This window comes from Rhynchophorus ferrugineus, unplaced genomic scaffold, assembly GCF_030347505.1.
Source record: "Rhynchophorus ferrugineus isolate W39M unplaced genomic scaffold, kcgeb_rfMv2 rfM4, whole genome shotgun sequence".
Classification (NCBI taxonomy): Eukaryota; Metazoa; Arthropoda; class Insecta; order Coleoptera; family Curculionidae; genus Rhynchophorus; species Rhynchophorus ferrugineus.
The window spans coordinates 29,632,812-29,651,022 of record NW_027472583.1 but is presented as its reverse complement, the minus strand read 5'-3'; the positions used below and the strand labels follow the sequence as shown (position 1 = coordinate 29,651,022).

The window sequence follows — 18,211 nt, the reverse complement described above, 5'->3', positions numbered from 1 at the left end:
TGGGTTAAGCTATTAGACTCTTAGATATCAGCCAGGATGTTTAGAGTTACACAACAATGAAAATGAAAAATCAAAAACAAGTGTACAGACGTGGCAGTGTTTTGGGTCCTGTTCTTTACATACTCTATACATACAACATACCATAAATAGAAAATGTTGCTGATGGCAATGCGATATTTGCTATCAGAGACAATATAAGCAACCAGAAAACTGCAATACGCAAGTAATGATATGAACAAATGGATATGGAAAAAATTTGGAAGAAAATATAAATTATCCGTACATAATACATAAAAGTTGCTGATGTATAAGCAAATAAATATAAGAAATGTCTTTAGAATTCAGTTATGGGCATGATGACGGATGTTCAGTTATTCGAGAAGTAATATCAACATAATACAAGTACTTTGGAATAATGTCCTGAGAGGTATTGTGAATACACCGGTACCTTCAAATTCCAACTGTATTAGTAGAAATTATGGGATTTGCAACAAGACATGAGGAGAAACTCTACTCCCATGTTAACACCAAAGAGTAATAATTTTAAAATGTTAAATATTATTAGATCATTATTTTTAAACTAAATTTAGTAGCGAAATTATTTATATATTTTTGTACAATCAATAAAACAGATTCAAGATTTTTAAAATTGTGTTTTTTTATTTACACCTACAGTAATCAATTATATGATTTAAATAAAGTATTCCAAATGAATCAATACGATATTTTCTGACATCTAACGTCAACATTATAATAACAATTGTGAATTTTAATTTTAATTCCTTCACCATAATACTTGAAAAATAGGACCATTCTTGTTTAGTTTAATAAAAACAAGAAGCTGATTGAAATCTAGATAAGACAAAATGCCTTTAGTCAACCAATGGCTTGAAATGATGCTTTTTACTTTTTATGTGTCAAAGGAAGGTGCTGTTGAAAGTGCTTAGAAAATAACTTCATGATGAGAAAAAATCAGAATACGGATCTAAAAAGAATGGTGGGCAAAAAAGTGTTTAAAAAAATGAAAAATTGGGAGCATTCTCAATCAGGATTCATATCAAATATAAAATGAACATCCAAACATTTACAATCCATTGCATGAATCAACATTAGGAAAATTAGGTGCAGGTCAAATTGAAGATTTACTAAAGTTATTTTTTATGAAGAAACAGTAGATTCAATGACATCAAAAGATTTTTTTGAATCCAATGCCAATAATATCTACTATAAATTTATGACATGAATTCCGTTGGAGCCAACTTGTGCATGGCAATGGTTGGAGCAACATGGCAATGTGTATTATATACCAACACACTGAAGTAGTGAAAAGGTAAACCATAATTAGAATAAATTACTGCCACTATGCCACACTTGCGGGAAATTTTACAATTTGTGAATAATAGAGGGCCTTCAGACTGAAGACAGTGTTTAAATTTTTGTTTTAATTATTTGCACCTACAGTTTTTTAATCACTTGGATAATTTAAATTAAGCATACCAAATCAATCAATACGATAATATCACATAAAAAGAGTTAAAAGAGTAATAATTAAAAACGTTAATATTATTTCCTTTACCATAAGTTTTGCAAATATTAATAATTCCTCATTATTATAATGAAAATAAGACGCTAAAAACCTAGATAATGTTTAATTTGGTGAAGTTCCGAACAGAAATTCCACTTGCTCGTTTCCTATAATATTAAACAGGCGAAAACATGTGCAAATGCATTTAATAAATAAAAAGATTCACAAAATTTCCACCGCAAATGTTGACGAGAGGAAAGGAAACTAATGCCAAGAAATTTACCTGTTCTAAAATTTTTAGCTGATTTGTTATGAATAAAGTTTATGTATATATAATATATAGCGTGAAGAAAAATAATATTTATAGAAAATTTAGAATATATTCCAATAAATTACTGCCACTATGCCACACTTGTGGGAAATTTTACAATTTATCGAAAATTTATATATCAAAAATTTATCAAAAAAAGGGCCTTCAGATCAGTCAGAAAAACCAGAAAATGAAGAATTGAATGTTAAAACATATAACAAAATAAAATGAACTTGAGAATACATTAATATATTGATCAACATCAATGAATCATATTTAGATGTTTGAAACCCATTGAAATGATTCGAGAGCAATGAAATTGAAGCCGAGAAATTTTTAAAATTGATTTTGTCAATTCGAATTTTTTTTAAAACTAGAAAATATATAGCATTTCTCTTATATTTTTACTAGAATCTCAGTAAAATCGGCTCCGAAGATACATAATGCTCCATGTTTGGTGATAATAGAAAGGTATCTTAAATTTATGAGAAACTCTACCACCAATAATGCTTAAATAGAGGAATTGAACAAAAAAAACAACCAGAATGAGTTACAAGAGTTACACCCTTATAGTGGCTTTCTGAAAAGTTTGTAAAATACCCAAAAATAACCATTACATCTTCGTTTATTGGAAATTGGAAAAGTTTTTAAAAAAATATCTTTTCAATATGGGGAATGTTCGAAGTGGTAAGATCTAATATTAGCTTAATGACGGCTTTTTAAGAGTTTACATTCAATTAGTTAAGAAAATTACAATAATTACTTGAATTTATTAATTTACAATTTAGAATTAATACACACAACTTATTTTTAATAAAAATTTTATTTAGTCATCTTGGTTGTTAAAATGGCATCGAAGTTTTAATTATCTCACTAACAAATAGATGGCGCTCCATAAACTGGATCTCTCCAAGATCCTAATAGCTTATTTTAACAGTATGCCTATTGCGACCTAATAACATTTAATTATTGATAGTTAAATTTCCTTTATTTTTATCGTTTAGTTCTTGTAATATATATCTTTTTAATAATTTAATTTAATATCTTGTGTACATAGCCTTAAGGATCCTATTTTAAAATATATTTCAAACTACTCATTAGGTAAATTATGTGTAAAATACCTTAACAAACGATAAAATCGAAAGAAAGATAAGGGTGAGCACAGACGTTTGGAACCAAACATTCTTTATCGAAAAAAATTGATATTTCTCTGGAAGTAACGACGGATTAGGCTGCAGAGAATGTTTTTTTATGTAACGTTCTCAGCCACCAGCAAGATCCCGAAGAAGGAGCATCAAGAACCAAATTCTACATATCAATTGAGTCAACTTTTCCACTGTTTTTTTCAACACCACAGAATATTTTAAAGAGCAAATCGAGAATCTAAAAGAAAGCAAACATGAGCAAAAGTAGAAAATTCTCACGAAGATCAAATGGTAGTATCAAAAGAACCTCTAAGCACACCTAAAATACAACTGTGGCTTAAACATACTGATGTATTAAGCCAATGGAACAAAATCTACCCATGTAACTTTTACCTTGTGTCCAAATGTATGCCGACTAGTGAAAATTAAGAGTTACCTACTCCACCAGGCGGAAAATGGTAAATATCTTGACATGCACCTAAACCTACGCGTAGCTTGGAAGTATATAGATGCTAATGTAAATACCTTGACATTTTGGTTCTACAGATTTCCAATCTGTCGTACTGCTAGCAAATCAAAACCCAAAGATTGAGCCCATGACCAAAACATCTTACGACAGATTTCTCTACATCCAGCGAGACAGAAGAAAGGTTTTTCTGATGGAGAAATTATTAAAACAGCTTTGACAGTCTTTTAATATTGTGATAATCACGTAAACGCTAAAGCAGATAATGTTTTACTCTCACGGCACATTTTTGTAAGACGGGTGGAAGAGATGGAAGTTAATATTACAGGTCAAATCGAAGTAATCATAACAAAATGCAAATTAACAGCATTAGATGAAACTTGTGATTTGGCGAGTAGATCTCAGTCAGCTATTTTTGTGTGGTGCGTTGACGAAAATTGGAATATGTTCCAAGATTTACACGAATTATGTTGGCTATAAACTAAAGAAAGCATTGGCACCGTTTTTTGTCTTTTTAACCCTCCTCAGTTTATAACTGATATGCATCAAAGCATAACGTACCAACGAATGTGTAACGTAGTCTGACATTAAGTATAATCAACTGCTGTTAAAACGCATTAAACCATTTATAGAAACACCGGACTTCCAGTTTGGATTTCGGAATCACCATTCGAACATCGTCCAACTGCATAGAGTAACAGCGGTTGTTGAAAAGGCATTTGAAGAAAAGAAATACTGCCCTGCAATATTCCTGGATGTCTTACAAGCTTTTGATCGGATATGGCATTTGGGATTGATCTACAAAATGAGAAAATTGCTACCGCGGAATTACTGTCGACTGCTGGAATCATTTGCTGACAAACACACTTCTAATGACAAAAGATGTATCTCTGTATGAGGCTATAGAACAAGTACAAGTAGCGATCAACAAGATCTATAAATGGACTAGAGACTGGAAAATACAGCTCAATGGCTCCAAATCTGCCCATGTTAATTTTGTGTTGCGGCGACTTGACAGAAACTTAATTATATCACTTAACGGATGCCCGATTCCTCAATCAGAATCAGCTACATACCTAGGAAAAACTAGAAACATCACGTGAGACAAAAAGCAGAGCAAATTAGACTCAAAGTCAGGCAACTGCACTGGTTAGTCAGAAAATACTCTCAATTTGATCTAAACTCAAAATGATAGGTTTATCAGTCAATCATAAAGCCTATTTGGACCCATAGGTGCAAATATGGGGTTGCACTAAAACATCAAATCAACTAATAATCCAACGCACCCAAAACAAAGTTCTACGATTAATTACGACGAACGAAGAGCTGCACCATGATCTTAGAATCAAATGGATAAACGAAATGATCCAAGATTTCACCCTAAAACATGAAACAAGGTTGTTAAATCACAGCAATGTGGAAGCAATGCAGCTACTGGACAACACGCTAGAAATCACAACATTAAAGCGAACCAAACCACAGGAACTAGTTTAGTGTATAAGTGTATTTTTAACATTAGCTTAAATAGAAATACATAATGACGTATTAATCCCATATATAGCCGGCTAGGTGGCGCAGTGGTACAGGCGATGGGACGATCCTCCTACTGTTGCGATAGCCACGGGTTCCAATCCTGCTGGGGCATGGTCGTAAATTTATATTTGTGATTGTTTAAATTTTATGAATGTTCTAGGCAAGAGTGTAAAATCCGACAACGAAAATGATCCCAGTCACGCCAGTAACCAGGCTGGGTAAGACCGGATGTCAACTGGGATGATTTCTTAAGTTGCTCACTCGCCAGTCGGTAAGCTTAATGCTGAGGACCGTGGTTCGGAGCCCACGTTAAACTTTAGGCCCAGTCCAGATAAACCCATAGTTGGTAAAAGGAGACTTTAAAATATATATAAAAACCCCGTATATGCCTTGCTTGTATATTAATGCAAGTACAGAACAGTAGTAATAAATTAATGTGTGAATTAAGATTGTACAAAGCATATCGAATGTAAGATGTAATTAATAAAGAAGAATGGCTAAGTAGCAAGGGCTAATAGTTGAGTAAAATTACTAATTTTAAACTACAAACAAATATAAATTTTATGTCATGTATATTTTTCATAATTATAACTGAAGAAAATTTTTAAATCAACCAGCAGTAACAGTTTCTACAGTAAACCTATAAACATCATAATCCCTTACAAAATATTGAACAATGAGACATAATTGTAGCATGAAGAATTAGTAGTAGGATCCTTGCATACACAAAAATACGACAATCTAAATATATTTCGTAAGATAATACACGCTATTCTGACACTGATATGATAAGACTCTGCTCCATAGTGATTCGATACGTAGAGAGGAAACCACGAACAACATGTATTTGATCTGCACGGTCATTATTATAGTTTCTTTAACCTCTGGTAAATTAATTTTGTTTATTTTTAAAGGCTTATCTTATATTTCTATAATATTTCTTTTATATGTAATATTGCTTAAACGATCTTTACTTATAACAAGCTTTTGAATCGTGGTTTTTGTTTAATTAAATTCTGCTTCTTCTAGCGCTACCTGCACAACCTTATCAACCAACACTCACTATTCCCAATGGAGTTCTTCAGGGCGATATCGGTATTACAGTGAATATGAATCCTTTCTATAAATTCGAAGGAATACCGTATGCGAAACCACCAGTCAACGACTTGAGATTTGAGGTAAATTCTATGTAAACAAAGTTTAAATAAATAATAATTGAAAGGTATGTTTAGACATTTGTAATCAAAAAATACGTAATAAAATGTATATATTTACATAAGATAATTTTACATTAAGTTAATGTTAAAAAGAAAGGTTATCTGTTTGAAAATAAAAAACGATAATTTTATAAGCAACATAATATAACCTTAAATAGTTGCTTACATTTTTTTGTGAAAATGGTTGATTTATTTAAAAGTCGCCATTTACCCATCTGTCTTGTGGTGTTTGTCGTTGCCTTTTCAAGGTTTTTATGGATTTTTTAAAACATTATCATTCAAAAACACGTTTATGCCTCTGTATATTTCGACTCAAATGTATCGATTTCAAATTATAGAAACCATTGCAAGCTGTAATTGTTCCATTTATTTTGAGTGGCACTTAATATTATATATTCACATCCATAATGTAAGACTTCTATTGTTGACTAGTTGTATCCGGTATGCATTGTGTTACGTAAAATAAACATGTTTGGTTGTATACTATATCAGTATCAAATTTTTTAAACTATACAAATTTTAATAATGCGTCCACCTTTCCCGATGTGCGAGAAAGCTATAGGTTGTCTAATAAAGTAGCCAGTGAAATACATCAAAATTTATGACGTCAGCACGTTGCAATATTGCCGCATCAACGTAAAATTTTAGTTTACAACGTTTACCGATTTTATAACCTCTAACTATTATCGCTAATGTTTTAAAGAATATCGCAAACATTTGCAACATGGTCCGCTAGTAGCAACCCAACCCAATTATATGCTGATTCAATTATATGTTCACACAGATTAGATAGTATTCTATCTCTTTCTGACTAGGATAAAATGAGAAGGAAGAATACGCTCCGGGTTTAAAATGAATCTTACATTTTTATAAACTGCAATTGTAAATATATTCGATGTCATCCATGACGTAGTGCATTGGCTGTTTTAATAGACAGTCTATACCTACAATTGTCCAACTGAGAAGTACGGATTTTCCAAATTTAATACCCATTGTTCAACCGGAAAATGTAAGTACTCGAAGATCATATCTTCATCAGCACCTTCTCTTTCATTTTTCGTTTTAATTATAACTTCCATGATATTGTTTACCATATTTTTCATTAAAAATCCAGAGCCTTTACAAAACTGTCATTAATAAGTATTAAAAAAAAATGAAGACACGTCAATTTTTAATGGAGGACATCTTGAAAATCATGTTAATGTATTGGAATGATTTACAATTTCGATTTGATTAGTCTATAAATTTGATCGATTTTGTTTATCATAACTTAAAAGATTAAACCATTAAGAATATGTCCTATTTTAAAAATTTTAAATTATTTTCGGAAATATTGGATATTATATTTCGGAGCAGAAGCCAGAAAAAATCAAGACAATGGAATCCTGTCGAAACGTCGCCCTAAGTTCTTACAGTATGACGATATATATAAATATAAAATATAATATAAAATATATAATATAAAATGTAACATACAGGCAATAGACAAAATAATATCAACACCATGCAATATAGTACATTTTGTTGCATATTGTCAACACTGCTTCCGTGTAAATAATACGACGTGTATATATTGCTGAATTTACATGCCAAATATTGTAGGTTAGTTATATTTTAATACAGTATACGCTTCTGTGACGATTAAAACATGCAATAGGTAAAATATGTAATCCCTCTTCGTAAGGGAGCAAATAATTGATGCTCGGTTCGCGGGAGCACCTTTGAAAAAAAGTATCCGTCTGACAGTATCCTAACACAAACACAAAATATGGTAAAACATTATCGGTGAAGAAAAATAGTGACCAAAACCAAAAGTGACTAACGAACATTAAAAAACATAAAACTACCGTCACAAAAATGACAGCGGAACTCAATACTCACTTGAGTAATACTGTTTCAACAAAAACAGTATGATGGGAGCTTCATAAAGCTAAGATTTATGGAAGAGCTGTGATTAGAAACATGGAAACCCTTTATAAAGGAAGCAAGCGCGAACCGAAACAACCGTTAGAACTCACTCGCCAATCAGATTCTCCTCTTTCTGCTTTTTCCTCACAGTTCCGTAATATTTGAAATTCAGACACATAGCCGGACTCATCAGCCCTAATCCAAACTTTATACCCTCTTTTATTGGTTTATTTGGCATATATTGTATGATCCTCGTAGTTACGACACTTGAAGCGAATCATTGATTCGTCTATAACCTAATTATGATTTCGGTCTCAGAGAGTTTAGAAATATTTTGAATAAAATATCCAATGGGCTAACATCCAGGTAAATCGATTTCTTGACATCACAGAACTTACAAAGGTATCTCTAAGTTCGCCTCAGTCTCTATAACTTGGCAAATTTTTATACCCATTATCAAGTTGATAATAATAAACACTTATAATTCTTTCAAATTCGTAAATAAAAATGCGCGGGAATTTCCACCCGACTTTCGTAGGGCACAGAGATTTGTCTGGAATACCGTAATGTTCAAAAACTTTCCGGAAAAATATGTAAGAACATATCAATGAGTGTTTTAATATCAACTTCATCTGCTGGTCCAGATATTGCATCAAATTGTTTTAGATGTTGCAGACAATGCGTTGCAGATTTAGTCCACCAAGTCTTTTTGCTATTTCTTGGGTTCGGATAATAGAAAAAGTTATATCATCATCATTATCCCATTCGAAACTTATGTTACTTTCTACATTATTTATATTTTCGAGTTCAATATCATCAGAAAAAACAATGGGTAATTTTTCATAATCAAAATTTCAGAAACGGTACGCCAAAATCATCGTCATCGCTGTAATCGCCCATTTCACTAGTAGTGTCGTTAGGGAGCTCCTCAATTAAGCCAAACAATTCGCGCGAATTCATGCCCAATAACTTTTTTTTTTCGTTTACTAGAATGACAAATTAGAACCAAATGGTCTTCGGCTGATGTCGCTTCAGGTTGGTTCGCCTGGGTTACGACTGGGACTGTCGTAGTTTGTTTACTACCGGGATTTGTGGAGTGTTTTATTAATGTGTTATCGTATTCTAAGGTTCCTATGGAGAACTTTACACTGAGCATGTTTATGAATTTTTTAACAAACGGGATGCCTGATTTGAGGTGTGTATTGACGTTCCTCATAAACCATGGGGCTCTGAGTAACGCACGGACTTTTTTGGGTTGGAACACTTGGAATAGTTCAAGTTGTCTCTTCGAGACATACCTGTACCACACCTGTGCTCCATTGAGGCAGATTGGGCGGACTAGCATTTTATACAGATTCGCTTTCTGTGGGATTGGGAGTTGGCTTTGTCTGTAGAGTAGAAGAAATAATATGCTGTACACGCCATTTCGTTTGCAAATGACATGCTGAATTTAGGCAGACCATTGGAATCTGCGATCGAGGCATGAAATTTTCTGGAGCCATAACTGTTTATAAAATTCTTTTTTACGCCCTGTAACAAATATTTTCAGTAAATTCCTAGTGTCTTCAGGGCGAACCAACCACATATTGTCCATTAAAAAACACGTAATTATTTACATTTTGTCAAATTCAAGATAACAGTTCTATTATAAAATACAATAAATAACAAACCCTTATCACTACAAATTTTACAAATATTAACAAATCGCCTACAGCCACCTGATTATAACCCATATAAATACTAACTTTTAAAAGATACAATGGCATCTAATCGCGATCACCAATAAGGGTAGCGGTGGAACCTACAGTACAGGCCACATTAGATGTCCTCACGGCGAAAACAAGCCTATACAAGTTTCAATTGGCTAGAACTGCACATGCGCACTTGTAATATAGCCTGAGAGTTTTCACAACTACGCGTCCTTTCTAAATACGTCTTGTTGTTTACCACAGTTGTGGTTAATTAACAATTAGGTTAGGTTAATTTTGTATTTACATTTTCTTGAAGTAATATAATTATTTCATAGACAAAATTAGCGGCATAGATATGGATGTATAGGTTTTTTACTTTCGTCTCGAAAACATGAGGCACTTATAAATTTATTTTCAAGAAGCTTCATCAAGTACACTAGGCTGCAAAGGGCTAAGCTGTGAAAGAACTGATGCAATGATATTAAAACCTGGACACTTAATAATTAGAAGAATCTGGTGTCATCCGATGAATTATCGTTTACATTATTTTCTATAAACCGAGTCTGTATATAAAAACTAAAAGAAGTTCACGACCTGGAGCAGCAGGCTTCTTAAATTCAAGCTTGAGGAGGTTGCGTTATGATTTAAGTGACAATATCATGGTATTCATTAGGTTCTCTCACTCACATCACTAGCCAAATTACTGCGAATGAATATCTCAATATCTTCAATGTTGAAGTTCTTAATACGAATAGTATATTTCTGTCAAACACTACCATATTCCAAGATGATAATGTGCCCATACACATAGCCAAAATGGTTCGCTCTAAGTTTGAGGAGCATCATAATAATATCCAACATCTTCCCTGGCTAGCATAATCACTAAACCTCAACATCATTGAACCCTCATGGGGAATTTTAGAGCAGAGGGTGAGGGATAGGTTTCCATCTCCAATATCATTGAACCAATTGGCTGATGTTTTGGTACAATAATGGGGCAACATTCCATTGGAGACCATTCAGATACGAATACACTCAACACCTTATTAATTAAAAAATAAAAAAGATTGAGTATATTTCAAGAATTCATATTATTTTGTCCATCCCCTTTCCACTGATCAAAATACACGAATGCTAAAGCTAACTTTCTTTTTTTAACAAACACGGGTCTATAACATTATACATTAGAAAACAGAAAGAAAGTAATCAAAGTTCTTGCATTATAATATATGTTATGAGTTTTCAGCCACCAGAAGATATAGAACCATGGGAAGGTATATGGAAAGCGACTACTCAAACTAGGTGCATGCAATATGATCACTATCGACAAGATTCCGATGATAATTACGTAGTTCATGGTAAGCGTCATGTATAGTCAACGATCTATTGAGATAATAAAATTCACTTATAGGCGATGAGGACTGTCTTTACGTTAATGTCTACACTCACATGTTGGGTGAAGGCGCCAACATGGACGTCTTGGTATTTATTCATGGAGGTGCCTTCATGTTCGGAAGTGGATTCAGTTACGGACCGGAAATTATCATGGATAGAAAAGTGGTATTCGTTACTTTCAATTACAGACTCGGTCCTTTAGGTAAGAATGCATTATAAATAAATCATTGAAAAAACAAATATACCACCCGTCCAATTAAATAGCCGACTGAAGTCATTAAAATTTATGACGTCAGTACGTCGCAATGTTGCTAAATAGATTCAATCAAAACAAGTACAGCGCCAAAACAACATTTGTCGGTTTATAACACGTCAATTGCAAAGTCCGGCCTGGCACATAGATAGCGCTACTAGAATTAAAATCCATATGTTTTTTAGTTAGCCCTGGCCCTCAAAAGATGCGTCTATAAATTTGACAATTGTCAGATCATTAGTTTGTGAATTATAGCATTTTGAGTGAAGCAATTTTAGTTATTGTGAAAAAAAAATAATAAAAGGAAATTTCGAGTGTTGATTGCTTTTTGAAGGGAAAAGATATAGTTGAAGGAAAAAACCTGGCTTGATGCTGAGTAAGCGGACACTGCCCCAGGAAAATCAACCATCAAGAATTGGTATGCTAAGTTTAGACGTGGTGAACTGAGCACCGAAGACGGTGAACGCAGTGGACTCCCCAAAGAGGTTGTTACCGACTAAAACATTAAAAAAATCCACAAAATCATTTTGAATGGCCGTAAATTGAAATTGAATGAAATAGCAGACACTCTCAAGATATCAACTGAACGTGTACATCATATCTTTCACGAATATTTGGGTATGAGAAATCTTTGTGCAAAGTGGGTGCCGCGCGGGTTCACTTTTGACCAAAAACAACGACGTCTTGATGATTCGGAGCAATGTTTGAAGATGATCAAGCGTAATGAACCTTAGTTTTTGCGTTGATATGTGACAATGGATGACCATGTTTCATCATCCATCCATCATTTCACTCCGAAGTCCAATCGACAGTCATCCGCACACGATGAACCCGCTCCAAAGTATGGGAAAACGCAACAGTCGGCTGGCAAGGTTATGGCGTCTGTATTTTGGGATGGGCATGGAATAATTTTCCATGCGCTTGAAAAAGGAAGGACCATCAGCAGCGACTATTACATAACGTTATTGGACCGTTTGAACGACGAAATCGACGAAAAACGGCAGCATTTGAAGAAAAAGAAAGTGCTGCTCCACCAAGACAATGCACCGTGTCACAAGTCAGTAAAAACGATGGCAAAAATCCACGAATTGGGCTTATTATTAGATCTACCGTATTCTCCAGATCTGGCCCCCAGCGACTAATTCCTGTTCTCAGATTTCAAAAGAATGCTCGCTGGGAAAAATGTTCGTCGAATGAAGAGGTGATCGCCGAAACTGAGGCCTCTTTTGAAGAAAAGGACAAATCGTACTACAAACATGGTATCGAAAAGTTGGAGAGTCGCTATAATCATTTATATATAGTGAATTGATTCTTTAAAATATAGTTTGTTTTGTGACATCTGATATTTTGGATTAAAAAGATGTAATCTACTATAGGTTGAAACCATTTGAAATTACTAATGCTACAATGAGTATTAATGATTTTTAAAAATATAAAGGAAAATAGTTACAAAGCACCAGTTAGTTGTACCATTAGTTTCTCCACTGACCCTATAAGTAAAGACCACAAAAATGGTTAATATCAAAACTAATTAAATTTATTTTTATTTTTAAAGGATTTTTAAGTACTGAAGACGAAGAGCTGCCAGGTAATCTCGGTTTACGCGATCAAATCAAAGCCTTACAATGGGTAAAAGAAAACATTCAATATTTTGGAGGAAATCCTGAATCCATCACCATTTTTGGTCTATCAGCTGGTGGTGCCAGCGTACATTTTCACTATCTTTCCCCGGAATCTACAGGTAATATCACCAACACTCTTTCTTATTAAATCAAAACAATTATGACAATTATTTGATTAGGTCTGTTCAAAGCTGGTATCTCCCAAAGTGGATGTATGCTGAATCCTTGGGTACTTGCTGAACATTCCAAGCAGAAAACCGCGAGACTCGCCGATCTGATTGGATGTCCTACAGGAAGCTCCCGAGAGATCGTTCAGTGTCTTAAAACAAAACCAGCCGCTGAAATAGTAGGAGCTGTTAAGTTTTTCCTGAACTTCCTCTACAACCCTTTCTCGCCTTTTGGTATTGTAGTTGATGGCTACTGGTCGAAAAATCCAGTCCTGCCTGATCATCCTTACAAACTGCTTCTAGAAGGAAAGGTTCAGGATCTTCCTTGGTTAATATCTCATACGACAGCCGAAGGATTATATCCAGCATTCGATTTTTATTCTAATGATCAGCATCTTATTGATATCGACACTAAATGGAATGAGATAATACCATTTGTGCTGCATTATAACGAGAGTGTTGAACCAAGACTGAAAGACGACGTATCAAGACAAATTAGGGAACACTATCTAGGGGAAAATCACGTCACTATAGATACCTATAATACTTTAGTAAAGGTAAGTTCAATGAAAATATGTGTTTCTGTAATGATGCATGATGAACTTGAAGTATTTTGAATTGTGGTAATTAAAAAAAATCCTCTTTTTATCTCAGAGTTTATGTTAAAAATGTTATTCGATTCAGATGCTACAATCAATACATATTTGAGGAATAAAGGCGCAAAACAATAGTTTGGTATTCTTTATTGAATGATAGGTGGATGAATTCCTCACAAACTTCTGTAGTAAAATCGACCTTTTGGTTAGAAGTCTTAACGAACAACACTAATAAAGAAAGCGGTCAAAAATATTTCCAGCCAGCGGTAAAACAGCAGCATATTGATAGAGAAGTATGCATTATTATTATGAAGTATCATTAACTCCGGGCATCAGATGTAGATTGATAATAGATTGATATATACATGTATTACATTATGCTATAAAAATAGGAGTATATGATCATCAATATTATTTCAGAATAGGTATCACAGAATAAATAGGTTAACTTGAAACCAAGTCAAGTGTAGATAATACAACTCAATATCCTTGAAATCATAGATAATACAACTTAGTAAACGATAGATTATTTACAGAGGACGAGATTAATGAAGTCATTAATCAATGAAAAAGAAATGACTTAAAATATTTAATCGTTGATACTATTCACACAACTGTGTATACAAACCATGAACTCATTACAAAACGATTTTAATGGAAATATATCTATAAGACATGTATGTAGCATACTGGACAGGGCATCGGATAAGTTGTTCAGCCAACATAGAATTGTATTAGATGGAATTTAAATATTTCATTTTTAATTAGTACATCAAAATGTCATGATTCAATTAAATCTAACTTATTAAAGAAATGTCGCATTCACTAAAAATAAATTATATCCATCGCTTCATCAGTTTATTGTACAGATCCAAGTCTGCTTCCATGATGCTGAATCAAAACAAAAAGCTAAGAATTGATGTGAACCCAGTCCTTCCTTTCCGAAATGAAAAGGTCTTCAAAAATCGACGAAAAGATGTCATAAAAATGTTAAAGGGGTTAACTACCTCCAAATTTGTCGAACATTAAATGTTGATTATTAGTGTAACATTTTGGACGAATTAGATTGAAAATTTCTTGAAAAAGACCTCTGTTTACAAAAAAATTATATCAAGATCAATTAATTAAAAAAGTAATCATCCAGCTTATTCACTAGATTTAGCTGACCTTGTTTTTTAATTTTCGTTTCAGATTTTTTTTCATTTCCGCAGACTTATTGAAAAACCTAGTACTGCATATAGTCGTTGAAAAGTATAGAGTATGAAAGACAAGTGAACAAAAACGAGGATAAACCGAAACTTAATTAAATACATAAATGTCGGCCTTGCCTTCAAATAATTTTTGTATTCACGTTTCGTACGAGAGAAATCTTAATATTGTGGAATTTGTTTATTGTTTAAAAAATAAACAATCTTCATTGTACTACTATGAAACAAAACTTATGTATTAAAATATTTACAACTATTGTATTCAACTTTGTATTCAACATTATTCAACAATTAATATATCTTTTAGCTTATCGGAGATCGACTTTTTCTTAGTGACATTGAAACATCAGCCAGACTACAAAGTATCGCTACCGAATCTGACGTTTTCAGTTATGCATACTCATACAGGGGAGCAGTAAGCAAATCCAATCCAAGAACAGGCTCTAATGTCGATATAGGTATAATAATACTTTTAACACTAAATTTCATAATCTAATAACAATACATAATATTCAGGTTGCTCACATGGAGATGACACCATCTACATTTTGAAGACTGACTTGGATACTCTTTCTACAGACCAGGACAAACAAATGAGCCAAATTTTTGTCGATTTAATTACTTCATTTATGAATAAAACGTATGTATATTCGCCTAAATCGATTATATGAAATTGAAGCCTTTATTTAGCACACTTAGAATGATCTGATATAGATCTGACATGAGCTGTTTCGTTCGATAACTTATTGCCAATTTGAATGTAATTCCATTATACCTCTTCCATAGAAGCCTCTGGTGTAAAAAACAGGGATTGTCGATTTTCACACGCCTCACTATACGTTAATTTTTTAGAGATATAAATTACCATTGACTGACATTGACAAGAATAGGTTATAATCACTGCCAGGTCTGGACTAGAAAATGGACTTGTTATTGATATATATGGCGTTGTCTTAAACCACAATTCATGTCCAAGATTATTTTCTTCAGGCGGCTCAATTATTTACAATATAGGTTATAATTATAGTATATAATTCCTTGCCAATCCTACCAAACGCAAACAAAATCTTTCTGGTCATCAATCCAGGCGCGGCAAATCGTGCTTTGACCAAGATAATTCTTGCTTTACGTTATCGTAATTGATCCACTTTTCATCATCATCAGAGATAATGGAAAATCAGAACCAGAAATCATTTGCTTCAGAAATTGTTTGCGGAAATTCGGTCCCACACACCGAATTCGGCTGCCCACAATGTTCTTCGTCTTGTTCGTTCACACAAACGACATATACTGAAAAGTATAGCCTGTCAGAGGCTTCAATATGAATTTGGTTACAAATGTTCCCGATGGGATTTAATACACAGTATCAGTATATGTCCACAAACCCACAAAAATTTCAGTCTATACCTTGTATGATCTTTTAATTTAACAGAAAAAATAGTGTCTTAAAAATGCATTATAGTATGCTTTTCTGCTATGTCATAACTATAATATATATAATTAATTTTACAACTTATACATAAACAACTGTTAGCTAATACATAACTGTAACATTAGCGTGCCGAACATAACAGAATGGAAACCAGTATCCAAAACACCTGAAGCAGAGTTCGCCCAGCTGAAAATCGACGGCCCTACAGAAACAGCCATGGTATATCGGACGGAAATCGGCGAGAGATCTTTCTGGCATAGTCTACCATTCCGTGAAAATCATTTCCTGGATGTTATTATCGACAAGGACGAATTGTAGTTTATTATTAATACGGATGACGAAATATATGTGAGATATATAGATTGCATATTAATTGCAAGATACTGTATACACCGTGAACAAAAAATAAACGTCTAATATTGTTAATATTATATAATGACTTTTTTTCAACTATTCATTTATTTTTTATTTGTTGTTTTATTCACATGTCAATAAATTCCTATATTCATTACATCATGCAAGACTAATTTTTTTAATTAATATATTACATTGTTACTAGTCGTTGCAGTCTGACCTACAATTTGTCTTTACAATAACTTGAATCTAGGTATATATCTAGGAGGAGCCATCGGTCCTATCTTAGTCTTTAGTGTAATAATGTTTATGTTTTAACACTGCTGTTTCCATTAAATTCATCTCACTAAACTGCAAAAGATCGAATGGTTTGATTCTTTTGAGTATGTGTCCTGTTCTGGTGATATCCAAGAGTTGTATTACTCGATATTGAGATGAGAATGAAGTCTGTCCTCATATCTCCTTCCAATTCACTCGATTCCCTAAGTGACAGTCGGTGTTAGTAATCAGTCCTGTAGTATCTCGGCGCATCTACTTCTCAGGACTTTGTTCTGAAAAACTTGTATTGTATATTTATATTATTTTTCGCAGAACATCACCATAATTGTAATTCCGTAGGTCCGTATAGGTTTCAATACTTGCTTGTATAATAGCAATTTATTATGTGCTTAAGAGGTCAATTAAAAGTCTCCGGCCTGACACAGATGGCGCAATTAGAATTAAATCCATATATTTTTTAGTTAGCCCTAACCCTCAAAAGATGCGTGTATAAATTTGACAGCCGTCGGATCATTAGTTTGTGGATTATAGCATTTTGAGTGAAGCAACTTTTGTTATTGTGAAAAAAATTGATAAGAAGGAATTTTGCGTGTTGATAAAATATTGCTTTTTGAAGGGAAAAAATACAGTTCAAGCAAAAACTTGGCTCTGCCCCAGGAAAATTAACCAGCAAGGATTGGTATGCTAAGTTTAGACGTGATGAAATGAGCAAGGAAGACGGTGAACGTAATGGACGCCCAAAAAAGGTTGTTACCGACGAAAACAGTTAAAAAATCCACAAAATGATTTTGAATGACCGTAAATTTAAATTGAATGAAATAGCAGACACTCTGAAGATATCAACTGAACATGTATATCATATCATTCACGAATATTTAAGTATGAGAAAGCTCTGTGCAAAGTGGGTGCCGCGGGAGTTCACTTGACCAAAAACAACAACGAGTTGATGACTCGGAGCAGTGTTTGACGATGATCAAGCATAATAAACCCGAGTTTTTTCGTCGATATGCGACAATGAATGAAACATGGCTCCATCATTTCAGTCCGAAGTCCAATCGACAGTCATCCGAGTGGACTGCACACGATGAACCCGCTCCAAAGCGTGGGAAA

The 18,211-nt window shown here is 33.5% G+C and overlaps 1 protein-coding gene across 2 annotated transcripts; it reads left to right on the top strand.

Moving 5' to 3' along the window:
* Nucleotides 1–5,728: 5,728 nt before the first annotated feature.
* LOC143195487 (venom carboxylesterase-6) lies at nucleotides 5,729–16,899 on the top strand. 2 transcript variants are annotated; one of them, XM_076402700.1, is made up of 9 exons: nucleotides 5,729–5,866; nucleotides 6,009–6,157; nucleotides 11,042–11,153; nucleotides 11,207–11,392; nucleotides 12,999–13,184; nucleotides 13,257–13,789; nucleotides 15,344–15,494; nucleotides 15,553–15,676; nucleotides 16,594–16,899. In XM_076402700.1, exons 1-9 carry the CDS (start codon nucleotides 5,821–5,823, stop codon nucleotides 16,784–16,786), a joined length of 1,680 nt encoding a protein of 559 aa, XP_076258815.1. In that variant the 5' UTR covers nucleotides 5,729–5,820; the 3' UTR covers nucleotides 16,787–16,899. The 2 variants fall into 2 exon arrangements, with proteins under 2 accessions (XP_076258815.1, XP_076258814.1); XM_076402699.1 differs by having other exon boundaries at nucleotides 13,245–13,789.
* Nucleotides 16,900–18,211: the final 1,312 nt, after the last annotated feature.

What these genes read in the sequence shown, in the direction of transcription:
- LOC143195487 (XM_076402699.1), top strand. Translation starts at nt 5,821, where the DNA reads ATGTATTTGATCTGCACGGTCATTATTATAGTTTCTTTAACCTCTG. An exon ending in TTACAGACTCGGTCCTTTAG is followed by an intron (nt 11,393 to 12,998) that starts GTAAGAATGCAT and finishes TTATTTTTAAAG; the next exon opens with GATTTTTAAGTACTGAAGAC. An exon ending in CCTATAATACTTTAGTAAAG is followed by an intron (nt 13,790 to 15,343) that starts GTAAGTTCAATG and finishes TATATCTTTTAG; the next exon opens with CTTATCGGAGATCGACTTTT.